Source organism: Rhea americana, unplaced genomic scaffold (genome assembly GCF_003343005.1).
Source record: "Rhea americana isolate MKP2758 unplaced genomic scaffold, rheAme1 scaffold_229, whole genome shotgun sequence".
Classification (NCBI taxonomy): domain Eukaryota; kingdom Metazoa; phylum Chordata; class Aves; order Rheiformes; family Rheidae; genus Rhea; species Rhea americana.
Window position 1 is genome coordinate 227,274 of NW_028186345.1, and position 13,520 is coordinate 240,793.

The following is a 13,520-nucleotide window of genomic DNA, read 5'->3' on the forward strand; positions in this document are numbered from 1 at the left end:
TAGTCACATTCAACTATTCCTGGCAGGTTTATTTTACAATTTACATACTTCAATTAAGTTATCAAATTCTACCAAAATCTATCTTTCAGGCCTACATATTTTAAAGGCTTTACAGGTATGGTTGCAATATTAATATTTTATAATTTATAATTGCCATTATGGCACAGTAGGGCAATTAATAATTTTATACTTGCATAATATATACATTTTATTTCAGATTTTTTATATGAGATGACAACATTAAAAAACAATAAAATGATAAAATGGTAACTTTTAGGGAAAAAAATCTTTTTTTAAGCAAGAGAGGAGAAATATATATGTAGAGATAAGTTAGGGAGAAAAGAGGAACTGTTTTATTATTTGCATCTGGAATTATTATAAGTGTCTTCCCACAGTTTTCTTCTTCCAAGGATTTTACCAGGAAAAAACATCCTACTAGTCAATCCTTGATTCCACAGGAGCATTGAAGACCAAGTGAATGAATATTTTTCACAAAAATGAGTAGTAGTGGATGGAGCAGTGAAGGTTAATGTCATAGCTTCCCCTGAAATTAATGTCATCAGAGTCRCTAGCTTGACTACTAGACTTCTAGAAGAAGCAATCAAAAGGAGGTAGAATATATAAAGGTCATTGAAGCATACAACTGATATTACGATAATATGAGTGACAGCCTCATGACTGACATGCTGAAGGCTGAGCAAAGCATAATCCTGACCAGTTTGCACACTGTCTTCATAATGCACAGATTATGTTCTGCAGGTTGGAATATTTATATCTTCTTCTGCATTACAGCATAGATGGGACTTACTAGTGAGTTATCCTAATACTGCAAAATTTTAGATAATACAAGTAATTAATATTCATATAGTTTGTAATTAATKCAGTGAAAGTAGATATTGGTTTTATGTTACAAGTGCAGGATTAGGTGAAGGCATTCAAGTGAAAAAATCATGCTATCCTCTTTGTAAGCATTTTTTGAACATTTTAGAAGTATATTTAGAGGGTATAAAAGACTGCAATATGTGCAGTATGCAATTTCAACTTAAAAACACACATACAATTTTATCTTCAAGCTTCATAGGAAACAGGGTAAAATTTATGCTAATGATAACATAAGAAAAACCACTTTAGGTCTTCCATTTCAAATTTGCTCAGGATTTTGAGAACTTTATGCTACATAAAATCATTTACAGGCTGTATCCATGAATTAAGTATATCACCTTTTTTTTTAATTAAATGGGTATATCAACATACAATATGCAATATAATGCAAATGCTCTAGTGAATTTCGAATCCTTGTGTTATGGAATCTTGTTTCTGGTTTATTTTTCCATCCCAAGCAAAACATCATAGATCTTTCAGTGATAAATATGATAACTCAGCTCTGAACATCCTAAAGCTTTCCACCTCTGGAGCTAGGAACAGAACTTTCCTGAAAGGGTCTAACACCACCAATCCACAAGCTAGCCTGGAACAGCAGACAATAGCTCTGGATGTTAATAAAAACCATTTCACTACACCACATGTTTGCATACTCAGCAGTACTATCTTGTGTTCAACTATGATTAAAGAAAGAACAGAGATTCCTTTCCCAACTTCTCAAAACTGATGCAAATTATACCTCTTAAACTGCAAACTGTAAATTTGGTTTTAAAAGAATGGCAGTCTGTCTAATGGGAATGGAATATAACCCAAATATGTAAGTTTGAAGCTCTGGCTCAAGCCTTTGGGCTCAGTGGGAATTCCAAAGACCACATTCATTAATGTGGTACAGTATAACCTGTATACATACTCTGTCTGAGCGTGTATATGTAATTGATACAGCAACGAAGCACAAAATGCACATTTGTTGTAGCATAATTAATTTTGAAAGCATGAAAGAATTAGTAACAAGGTTGAAAAAGCCCTGACCCAATATTTCTTCAGCAGATTCTTCAATCTCTCCATCTCTCTTCTTCAAGTTTACATGGAACCCAGGAAAATATTATCATAAGCATCAACCTCAAATTAGATTACATTTCACAATTACATTCCGGTTATGTCCAGGTGTAAATTACTAAATATTTTGAGAAAAACATATTCTCTTGAAAATTTTGAATCAGATAAAAAGAAGTGCAAGAAATGTAATTTACTATAAAGTCTATGTAGAAATTTTCAGAACTGTTTTTTGCAAATATTAGAGATTTCTATAGTTTAGAGTCTCTGATTTTCTAAGTGCTATTCTAAGCTAAACATATGGCTTACTCATTTCTAATATACAGTAATATGCTGGCAAGCCTTTCATCTGCTTGGAAATATATAAAGAAGGAAGGAACAACACACTGTGATGGATTTAACTTATGGGCTGATTAAACAAGCAAATGTTAGAGAGGTAAAACTGGAAATGGAGTTAAGGAGGATCTCTGCATTTTACAGGTYAGTCAAGCCAGAAAATCTGACCAAAGGTGACTAAAACTTAATAGCTTTTGGCTCGTGGTTTGCAATAAATTTAATGATTTCAGAAGGAGATATTGGAGGTACTAAATAGTGTTTTCCAAAAGAAAAGTAGGAAACATCCCTTCCATTATAACTATAGTTTTGCTGTTTGACTTTACTTTAAATTTGCATAGTCTCAGGTAAATCTAATGCTTTGTTCTTGATAAAGTAAGAAATTCCAGGTCTGCTGAATTCAATGATGAATCAGAGTTTAATTAGCCATGGGCTTTTCTTATGCAAAAAAAATATGTAAATTCTGAGTTGTCATTTAGAAAAACATCATACTTTGGTATATCAGACTGCATGAAATTATTCTGAGATCTCACCATTAATAATCAATATTAACTAGATCTAACATACATCTGAAAAATTTGTAAATAGGCTTGTTGATCTTTTTTTCTGGAAGATAAATAACAGCTGGACAGGCTATATTGAAGAGTAACAATTAATATCTGAATGACAGAAAAAAGTTATATACTGAAATATGTATCACTTTAATTTGCCTACTTATCAAACATGGAAATGAGAGGTGACAATAAAAGCAATTTTGAAGGGAGAGAATAACAGGTTTTAAGGAGCATGTGAATTTAAAGGAAATTAGCCACCAAGAACCAAAGAACAGACAAACTGAGGTCAGAAATAAGGCATTTAAGTTGATCCATACACAGTGGGTTTTTAGTTATATCTATGACTCGTTAAAAAGCAATGTTTTTTCCTGCATTCACTGTTTATGCAGAAATAATTACTCCTAAACAGGACTTTTCTAGTAAAAACAATTGTAGCTACCTTACTTTTTTAAAAAAACTGCTTTTCCCTGCTTTTTATGGTGGTTTGCACAAGGGATGGAAAAGTTGGAGCACTCTTAATCCTTCTTTTGTGCTCTGTTTAACTTTGATGAGCAAAATGGAAATGCTAATCCCTCTGCAGACACATGGTTTCCTTCCTTTCGCCTTCTCCCTGAGACATTTGTTTGCTCTGCGCTCTGGCCTTTGTTCCCTAGTCCCAGCGAGGTTCATGTGATGCACATTTTTTCCCAGGGTCCTAGGGTGAACTAGGTTACACAATTCAGCAATTCATAAAATACAAGCGATACTGAGACAAGCAAGGGATGGGTGAACACAGCTTCCTACCTCACCATCCTCCCCCTATGTCTTTAAAACAAACAAACAAACAAAAAAGACAAAAAGGATATTCAGTATCTCAGAAGAAAACACTAAAATATGGGGTTGCTTTAGCTCTGCCTTTGATTGTGGCTAACTTCAGTGATTCCAGGATCTCACATTGCTGTTTCTCTGTGTTCTGCGTAGCACTGATCAGATATTTAAAGTTGAAAAAAAATAATATTAATTTAGTAAATAATTATACCACATACAGAGAACAAACTGAGAAAAAATGTTTGCTTGGTGATGATGCAGGCTCACTATTACGGATCAAACATTCACCAAAATATTGGAAGATTCCTGTATTAAAGTTCTGGGGAAAGTGGAGTGTCAAAGATGGATCTGAAGGCAAAGAGAGAAGGCTCTTTTCTGTACCTTAGCTCAGTCTAATCCAATTGAATAGCTTTTAAATTTCCAAATAAAATCAGTGCTTAAGACTCCAAACTGATTCCATTGAATGCTCATGAAGAACTTTACTAAGTATATGCAGGTTAGAGGTTAGAGACTTAAAAATCACATTTAAAACTCTAAAATATTTTTTTTTTTATAACTTCACCATAGTAGTTGAGTTTCCAAACAATCTAGTATGTCTGTAGAAAGTTACATTTACTTCATAGTTTCTTCACTACTTTAAAAGTAAAAGAAATAGACATTTGTTGTGGACACACGTGCCACAAGGTAATCTAAAACCTGAAATAGATGGGTAACAGTTCGTAGCCATTTAAACAAAGAGTAAAAATTTTAAAATAAAATATTTAATCAATGACCAAAGTGACACAATATAAGACTTTTTCTACTTCAGCTAGGAATTCTTTCCTAGTATATACAAGTTGAGCTACATATTACCCAGGAATTTTAGGGAACTAATGAAAAATTATTTTTTCTAGAAAAACTCTTCATGTAGGTTTACATATAGCTCGAATATGCCCAAAGTGTCATTTTTAATGTTTTAATGTTTAAGAACAAAGTTTTATATCCACTGGGGTGCAATTTTCATAATAACGTGGTTCAGGTGGCTGGCTCTTGCTCCTGCTTGTCAGGCTTAACCTATATCTTTCAAACACATGCATCTGACCACATGTGACCAAAATGGAAGTGTTCCCTGTCACATAAACAAGCATGTACTTACCACGCAATGCAAGTGACCCCATCTTGGTCATGTGGCAGAGGTACTTGTGATCACAGAACATGAAAGGCAGTTGGAGCATAGAAATCTAGTATATCTATGTGGCCCGAGCAGCTGAACTTAYTGTCACCATTACTGGAACACTCACCTAATTACCTGCCCTTATGTGGACTGATTCCTGGTCTGGGAGAAGATGACTTTTCTTTTTATTACTATAGCTTTATATGAAAACACATTAATGTCTTTATTTACTGCTCTTGCTGTATAGTTTCCAGCTTGGAACATCTGTTGGCCAGGTGCCAATTACAAATAAAGGAACGACTCGGTTTGAGACTCCTGTGTCATTTCTTCCAAAGTCGGACATTATCTTGCCCAAGTTGTTTAAAATCACTATTAGATCTTGCACAAACTTTATTAGTAGGCTAAAGATAAGTAGTTATRCTGAGGCTGGAGGACTGAAAATGCAATGAGAGGGTTTCATACACAAAGTCTTGTTCTGAGGGACGGACAGAATTTTTCATTTTATGGCAAAGCCAGTATGTTTCCCACACATTCTCTCTTATCACAAGTTTCTGGGGGTGAAGTACATGATGTTCAAAGGAAAACAAAGCAAAGAAAAAATATATCTATCAAGTGAATGCTAACAGTCTGAAGCAAAAGCTCAGTGTTTTATAAGGAAGATTTTGGAAAAACAAGAGCAGGAAAATGCTGAAGCTTTGGCATGGGGTTCAAGAACACAGTTAGGAGTCACTGCACCTCCAAGATTTGGGAGAGCTGAAATGGAAACAAAACCCTCTCAAAAACAAGGAAATAAATTAATTCATTTAGTGCTGCCAGCACTTATACAGTGGGAATGCATTTTAGCTAGGAATGTGTTAGGTAATGATTACAGCTGGATATGCTCGCAGCTGAAGTCAAGCTCCAAAATTTGCTGAATGCAGTGGAACTCTCCATTAATTTCAGTGAGCTTTTAATCAAGCCCAAGTTAGTAAGTCAGAGATTTCCCCAATTTAGAGACAACTGGGAAATTTGCAAGAAACTGCAATTTACACAGCACAACAAAGCCAGAATACCTGAGGGAAAAAATAACTGAAGAAAGGTCTGTGAAGGCACTAATTAGAAGACATGGAAAGCTCAGTCACAAATGCCCTTTAGTCAGACTCTGGAATCCATTTCATTATCTTCTGTGGTAGTAGGATGCAGAAAGTACAAGGCAGAGATCTCAATCAGTTCCTAGCTCAAGCACAGATTTCCTGTAAGTTTTTTTAAATGCTTGTCTTTCTGTTCAACAGCACCAACAGAGCTATAAGAAATCTTTCTCTTCCTTTGCTTTTGATGGCTTAATATTCTCCAGCTGCTTAACTGCTATGTCTCTTGGGTTTCTATCTAGTCTAGGTTTGCTAGCATCAGGACTGATAGCGTCCAAGGTCAAACAAAATCCCAAACTTTCATTCTAACATCAGCTAAGGYGTGTCCCTTACAGATACACCACTCAGCCTCCAACGTCGGATTCTTTAAAGCGTAAAATGAGACAAAGAAAATCATTTTATTTTTTGGCCCTTATTTAGTTTGGAAAATTTGTGCACCACATAGAGCATCTTGTTCATATGCTTGTACAATGCTTCCTATAAAGTATAGGCTTTTTAACGTAAGTTTCCATAACTTTAACAAAAAGAAAAAAAAAAGCAGTAATAACAATGTTTCTAAGTTAACATTTGCCTTTGGCTTCACTTCATTTTACTTGCTTATTGGACTTCTTATTTTTGGAAAAACAAGACTAGATTAACAATAAACAGTAAAGCATGTTGCAGTCTGCCAAGAATTCAGTAAGCCACTAAAGTCAAGATAAGACCCAGAGCCAGAATGGTTTGAACTCCACTGGTTTTAACAAAACACAAACAAACAAACCTACACATTCAAAGATACAAAACTTTCAGGCCTGAAGTTGCAGTAGGTCTAAATAAACTTCACTGTGTAAAGAATGAGTAAAAAGAACAAGAACAGAGATGTGAAGAAGCTGTCTTAGTTAAGATTTTTCCTTCAATAAAAATACAAGATCAGGGGCTTTGTACCACTGAAATCAATGAACATTGGACCTATCTAAAAAGAATACATTCTGTAAATTAAAAAGATATATTGGGAATGAGCATCAGAGGAGTAAATCTTTTAAATGGGCAAGCAGGGAAGCAAATAAAACACTTAAAAGTGAAATAATGCTTCAGCATCTGGAGCAGCATAAAAATTAGCAGTAAAACTAAGAAGTCAAAATGATCTATTCTGCTGCAAAAGCTATAGCTATTTGCTTTGTCGCCAGGAAGTAGTATACACAGGCATCCAAGGTAAACCGATCATTAACTTTAGGACCAACCTACACTATCTTGAGGCCATTGTTACTGACCTAACRAAACACAACAGCAACAGGACATAGGAGAACGGTGCTCGCACAGTGCTTACTGTCATGATTCTTCAGGGAAGAAGTTGTTTTTACAATGGGAAGGGATCACAAAAAAGGAAAGGAAAATATTTGATGAATCAATGACTACCTTTTGATAGAAGGAAAACATGCTGAACCTGCTCTAAAAAGTCTGCCATCCAGGAGCAGTGATAGTACTATAAGGCACTAAAGGCTTGATTCAGTTACTGAGTCAACAAATGWCAGCTCATGACATCTGATATGTCCTACAATATTCTACCCTCTGTCTACCTTCCTACAGAAGTATTGCTCTCTCTTCCTCTCCTGTAGGCCTTTTGTCTTATCTGCCAAGCACTTTCAAAAGTCTTGGATTCCCTAGGCTAGCTCTAGAAGTTGGAMGTTATATTCAGTCTACTGACAGCTGGCTTAAATATCCCAACATGTTTTCACCACCTCAGACAAATTTGGCCTTGTAGGATGGTCTCTTTGTTTATAAAGTATTAATGTGGAGATTACAAAAGGTGAAGAGAATCAGACTGGCTTAGCACATTGCAATCTTCTACGTGAATCTTACATTTCTCCATAGATAAGTATTGGGTTCCAGCTTTTCCTGACTTTTAATATAGAAAATTGACAGTATTTGGGGATATATTTAATTGAAGGGCTGGAGGAATGATGAGAAAGTGCTGAGGAATGGTTGTATCAAAAACCTTTATAAGAAATGTCAATAATACAAAGGCAATGACAGAATCAAATGGAAGAAAATACTGTCAATATGAAAAAGAGATAGCCTGACTTGTGTAATATTGTAAAGCCTATTTCTGATGTAATAAAGTGCATGCTACTACAATGGATATCTTTCATATTTCATTTGCAGTATTTGATAGCAATTCATAGCTGTTAAGTAGCATTTCCCCCTCAGAACGAAAACATACTGGGAAAAAGTATACTCTCTGAACATCATCCCGTAAGTATTTAGACAACAACAACAAAAAAAAACAGTACATCTAAATACATAGTAGACAGTACCTACAGCAGACTGAAATTCAGTAAAAACTGTCACATACAAAGAGCCCCAAAATAGGAATGTTACACACAGGAAAAAATATTAATATGTAATCCAATTTGCCCAGGTCTTGGTTTTGGAATTAGCCTCTAGATCATTAGAGGACACAAAAGAATACTATTTGCTTACATTTCTTTTTACTGCTGTGTTGTTCTGTGTGTATCATTTACATCTGCATATTAAATTAGTRATTAAGAAAATAATGCTAAATATCTATACTCCCTCTAGGCATTTTATTGCAGAGGTCTACATTAAAATATCTCATCTATCCCTGGTGATGATTATGCATTGCATATATTCTCTGTGCTGTCACTGTTACTGTAGAAACTGTAATGTATGGACTCTAAAATTAAAAATATTTCTCCCTTTTGGCCAGATATACGAAGCTATTGATAGAATCACTAAGAGATTTTAAGGGAAGAGTAAAAAAGCTGTGGCTTGTGAAATAAACGCCATTTGCTTACAATAAACCTTTGTTTGATCTTAATCAAGTTTGATTCAGCAAAATTAATATGAAGGTGTTTAGAGACCAAGAAACGCCCTGGACTGTGGTCTCCAGTTGAGGGTAGAAGTTGTACCACCTCCCACAGCCCCAGAATGCCACTGCCATTGGTCAGGGTCTAATAGCACTGGCTCTGCATCCTGAGTAACTCTTTGCCATTTGAGAGATTGGAAGGAAAAGGTAAGTTTTAGTACTTCTTTCTCAGATCAGCTAATTAGATTCTTAAGGCTGGAAATATTTTTTATAATATTTGTTTTATTTTAACATCCAAAATACTGATTCAAAGGCTGCAGATTGAGGAAATTATTTATTTTTCCCTAGATATGTCTTAGTTCCTTCCTGTGAAGAGTACAAAATCTTCATCAAAATATTTGATCTTAAAGCTGCTGCAGATGCCAATATCATTACAGCATGTTCCAATATATTACACATAAAGAAAGTACAGAGACACACAAACTCTGCAAACTAGTGCAGATGCTGTAGGCATAGGCAAAGGGGAGTATTTTCATAGTTATATATGTATATATATATATATATATATATATGTATATATGTATATGTGTGTATATATATATATATTTATATTGTTGCTAAATTTGTCTATATGTACAAATACTAACACTAATAAAGCTCCATACCCTTTAAAAAACTTTTATATCTAGGCAACGTAAAAATTATTTTTAGTAAACAAAACATAAAAATTGTAAATAATGTTGAATAATGAGTAATTTTATATTCAAGAATTCTTTATTCAGAGAAAAAATATTTATACTTGATGTTCGTATATGTTAGTATTACAGTTAGGTTTAATATATAATATCTTTTATAGTTGGATCATTTGAGATAAATGACAAGCCAAAGAAAAACAAGACTAGGGGCAGTCCTATTGAAAATAGGCATCAAACATTATAAATACAGGAAAAAAAACCCTCCAATATACTTCAGTATATTTCAGAGACTGGTTATATATATATTTTTTTTTTTTTTGTAATGTAGCAGAAAACCTTTAGTAATCTTGGAAGCTAATACTGAAAAGTGCAATTCAACTAAATCTGCTCAAAGACAAGCCAATGTGATTCTAGCTTCTCCCAGCAACAGCTGAAAAGTCTTTTTGAATAAAGCAAATGAAGGAAAAATGAAAGCCTTGTGTTGCTGACCATCCTCAGAGGAATTTCATATCCTAATGCCTAAACCAGCTTCATAAAGACCTCCTTTCAAGAAGCTAAAATTCAACTTGTTTCTGAGCACATACATTCAAAAAAAAAAAAAGTCTCATGCATTTCTTAATCTATTTTAAGTAGCTACACTGTAATATTTGTGTGTGTTATAGCATCACATAAGGAGAACAATTTATTAGACTTATGCACTGCTTATTATCACTGTCTATGCTTTTGGTGAAATAAGTGGGAGTTATAGCTACAGGTATAAGCGAAGAATTCTGAATGGAACCTTGTGTTGAGCAGCTTATATAATAATAGTGAATTCATCACTGACAAGAGAGAGGGAATGAATGAATGCTAATATTCAAGCCCAGTGTGAATTTGCTACTATTTTACTAAAATAYGGAATTTTTAAAATGGCAATAATTTGATTTTAAAATTCAGTTCTCCAAGTAACGAGAACAGGTGACTGTATTATGCCAGCACTTCACACTACTTTAAAAATAGTGTTGATTGGATAAAGAAAGAATGAAAAAGAAAGAAGAATATTGTCATTTATAGGTCTGTGGAAGACATAGGCTGCTTTTTATTTTTTCCCATAGTATTTTTCAGAACTGATATTTCAAATGTATCACACCTTTTGACCAGTTAAAATGACATATTCTGGCTGAACAGCTAGTGGGTGAACAAATGCTTTGATTTAGCTCATCTAGGGATGTCAAAGAGTAGCGTCCTAATATTTTATAATTTTACTCTTTTATGATGAAGAAGAAACATAAAATTACATTGTTGGACATTTCAAAATATGATTTATTGTGATAGACACAAAAATATAATAATTTATCCTTCGGTTAGCTCCTCAATACAACCTCCCTAATGGTGTAGTTGAAATAGATGAAGCTAGCTGAAAAGTGATAAACATCAAGATATGTTCCCCTTTTACCTTTGCAGATCTTTTCTCACAGAGGCCAGTAGTAGTGAAACTCAACAGGTCCTTCCTAAATTGAACTAACTGTTATTAAGGCCAAAAAAGTCTACAGAAAATCTCCAGTCTGGGGACTCTTCATGAAATAATATAGAATAAACCATTCAGCCATCATGAATAAGCATGGGCTCCCCATCAGAACCTTTGTGGTATGCATGTAGGTACTATATTTATGAGATTAAATTTTCATAGATTCTTTACAATTACCAGATTACCCACATTTTTTTCCTATTCCTCCCTTTCAGGATAGGTGGCAGAATGAAGACCTTTGTAAATATTTTTCTGGGATTTTTTATCTTTGAGTCTGTTGGTGCTGCACCCATTGCTGACACAGTAACATATGACTCTGAGATCTATGAAGTACAACTTGGAGAGCTGCTCCATCCATTTGTCTATGCTGGCAATGAGCAGTCTGACCAGTTAGAGGTAATCAGAACTTCATTTATTCATGTGTTTTCCAAAATGCACAAATGTAGTGGCTACTGATGAATTTTTTAGGCCATGAAAACAGCTATCACACAAGTTTACTCCTGCGTTTGTTATTGCCTTTGGTTGGTCAACAGTTTTCTGTGCTAACACATTGTACTTGATTGATATTTTCCTCTGTTCTTCAAATGTGACCAAAATATTTCCTGAATTTCATTTCTTAATTGTAACCTTTAAGAGTGCAGGAAGAAACTATTATGCCTCTCCTTGCTTTGACATAAGCTATACTGGATATTGTTCTGGTGATTTATCTGTCTGGATAAGGGACTGAGGCAGTTGGAATAGGACACCCAGGACTCCTCATGAAATGAGGTAGAGCAATGCTGTTCCCTGAGTTTATATCTTATAATAATAGATATGATAAATATAAGCTTTTCAGGCCATAAATGCCAGTAGTTATTATTACTATTAGGAAAGAAGGTAGAAAGAAGGAAGTAAAAGWTGAGAATGTAAGAAAGATCACTAAAGAAAAACTGTTGAAATTCTGTTATACTGTGAGATCATAAGATGTGATACCTTTGCAAGAAAGGGACTCAATTCATTGACTTAAATGTCCTCTTCTCCTCTACATTCCCATATTTTACTGGAAAAGGCCACATTAATTTTAACTTGACTCTGCTATTTAAACACAGGCAAAACCTCCACAAGGTGATATATGTAGTATATGATTCATGACTGAGTGTGAAGAGAATGCTCACCATAGAAGACTGATGAATGTTACATTTAAATAATATTTTTTCACTATTACATTTTTAGTTMTTTAGTGCTATTTCAGTGCTTTCTCATATAATATTGTATGTAATACATGAAAATCATTTTTAGTGATTCATGATTGTTGTAAGAGAGATAGTAACTAGTACTTCATAAAGATGAGATCAACATTGAGCAGCAGGCTGGAAATCAAAGGACAAATAGAGACATTTTGAGAATATAGACCAAAACCAGAGAACTGAAGAAAGAAAATATATCTGAAAGTTTGTACTAGGATCAGAACATTATAGTTAGGAGGGAAAACATTTTCTTACCTAAAAATTGAGAACTTTGCCCTAAAGAAATGATTTTTCTTTTGCCTACTTCCCTATACCATACACAGCCAAGGCTCTTTACATACACATGCATTTGAGCTTTCTTCCCTGAAAATGTCAAGATTGCTTTCATTCACTGAATATCTGTTCTATCTTTATTTCTCTTTGACTAATAAGTCATACTTCYGTCTTTACTCTTAAAAATGAAGCCATATCAGTCCTATGGTGATGGAGGTCTCTATGCAAAGCTCTCAAACCTAAGCATCAATATTGATTTTTTGTGTGTGTCTTGCTATGGAGATCTAGTTTGAACAATAGATTTCTTAGTAATGCACTCAGTGCTAGATGTGACCTTCCAGTGCCGTGCTCTTTCTATGAGATTCTACAACACCAAAGTATGAGGGCACCCCTTTCCAAGTTTCTGCAGTGGAGAGATTCCTTTTTTTTTTTTTTTTTTTTTCATCTTAAAGAAACAAGACATGAAAAATCTGTTCTATTTTATCTTCTTGTAGCGTTCTTTTCCAGAGCAGCATTGTCTCCCATTACTGAGCTCTTCAGGCAGTCATCTTAAAATTCTTCAAGTGAGAGTCATCCATCACTGTAGCTGGAAGGAATGTTACTTTATAGATGAACAGACCTCCCTGTGAGAGCCATTTTCTCTCAGACCTTTAGCCAAAATCTTTATTTGCTTACATTCCTCTTACCATATACAACCCAAAAGAAGCCCAAGTATTCACTATTCTTCAAAAACCAGGAGAGYTCAGTGGTTAGTGCTGTAGAAGTCAAGTAGCTTTTATGGATACATTTTATGGATTTGCCTAAGTCAGTAACGAAACCTATCTTTTAGCCACTCCACTTTAAACAATATTGCCATCACTCAAGTTTTAAACAAAATAATTTTTTCTCAATTGCTGTTACTACTTTCCTCCCTGAAATGTTGTTATCATAAAGATATGAGCTACATAAGTGGCTCTTGTGTAAAACCCACTATTTATACAAGGTCACAGGTTAGTTTTTATTTTGCATAGCTTAAATGATGAGCAATACCACGAGGACCCAGACAAATAGCAGACCTTCATTCTATCCAGCCTGTGTGCAATAACTCTTTAGGGGCCTGATTCA

The 13,520-nt window shown here is 34.4% G+C and overlaps 1 protein-coding gene across 1 annotated transcript in view; it reads left to right on the top strand.

Moving 5' to 3' along the window:
- The first annotated feature begins 5,986 nt into the window (after nt 1-5,986).
- The window catches only part of EPYC (epiphycan), a 27,096-nt gene continuing 19,562 nt past the window's right edge, over nt 5,987-13,520 (top strand). The window contains exons 1-2 of the mRNA XM_085305953.1: nt 5,987-6,016; nt 11,133-11,313. Of these exons, the coding sequence (XP_085162079.1) occupies nt 11,146-11,313 (168 nt within the window). The 5' untranslated portion in view covers nt 5,987-6,016; nt 11,133-11,145. The remainder of the gene's footprint in view (nt 6,017-11,132; nt 11,314-13,520) is intronic.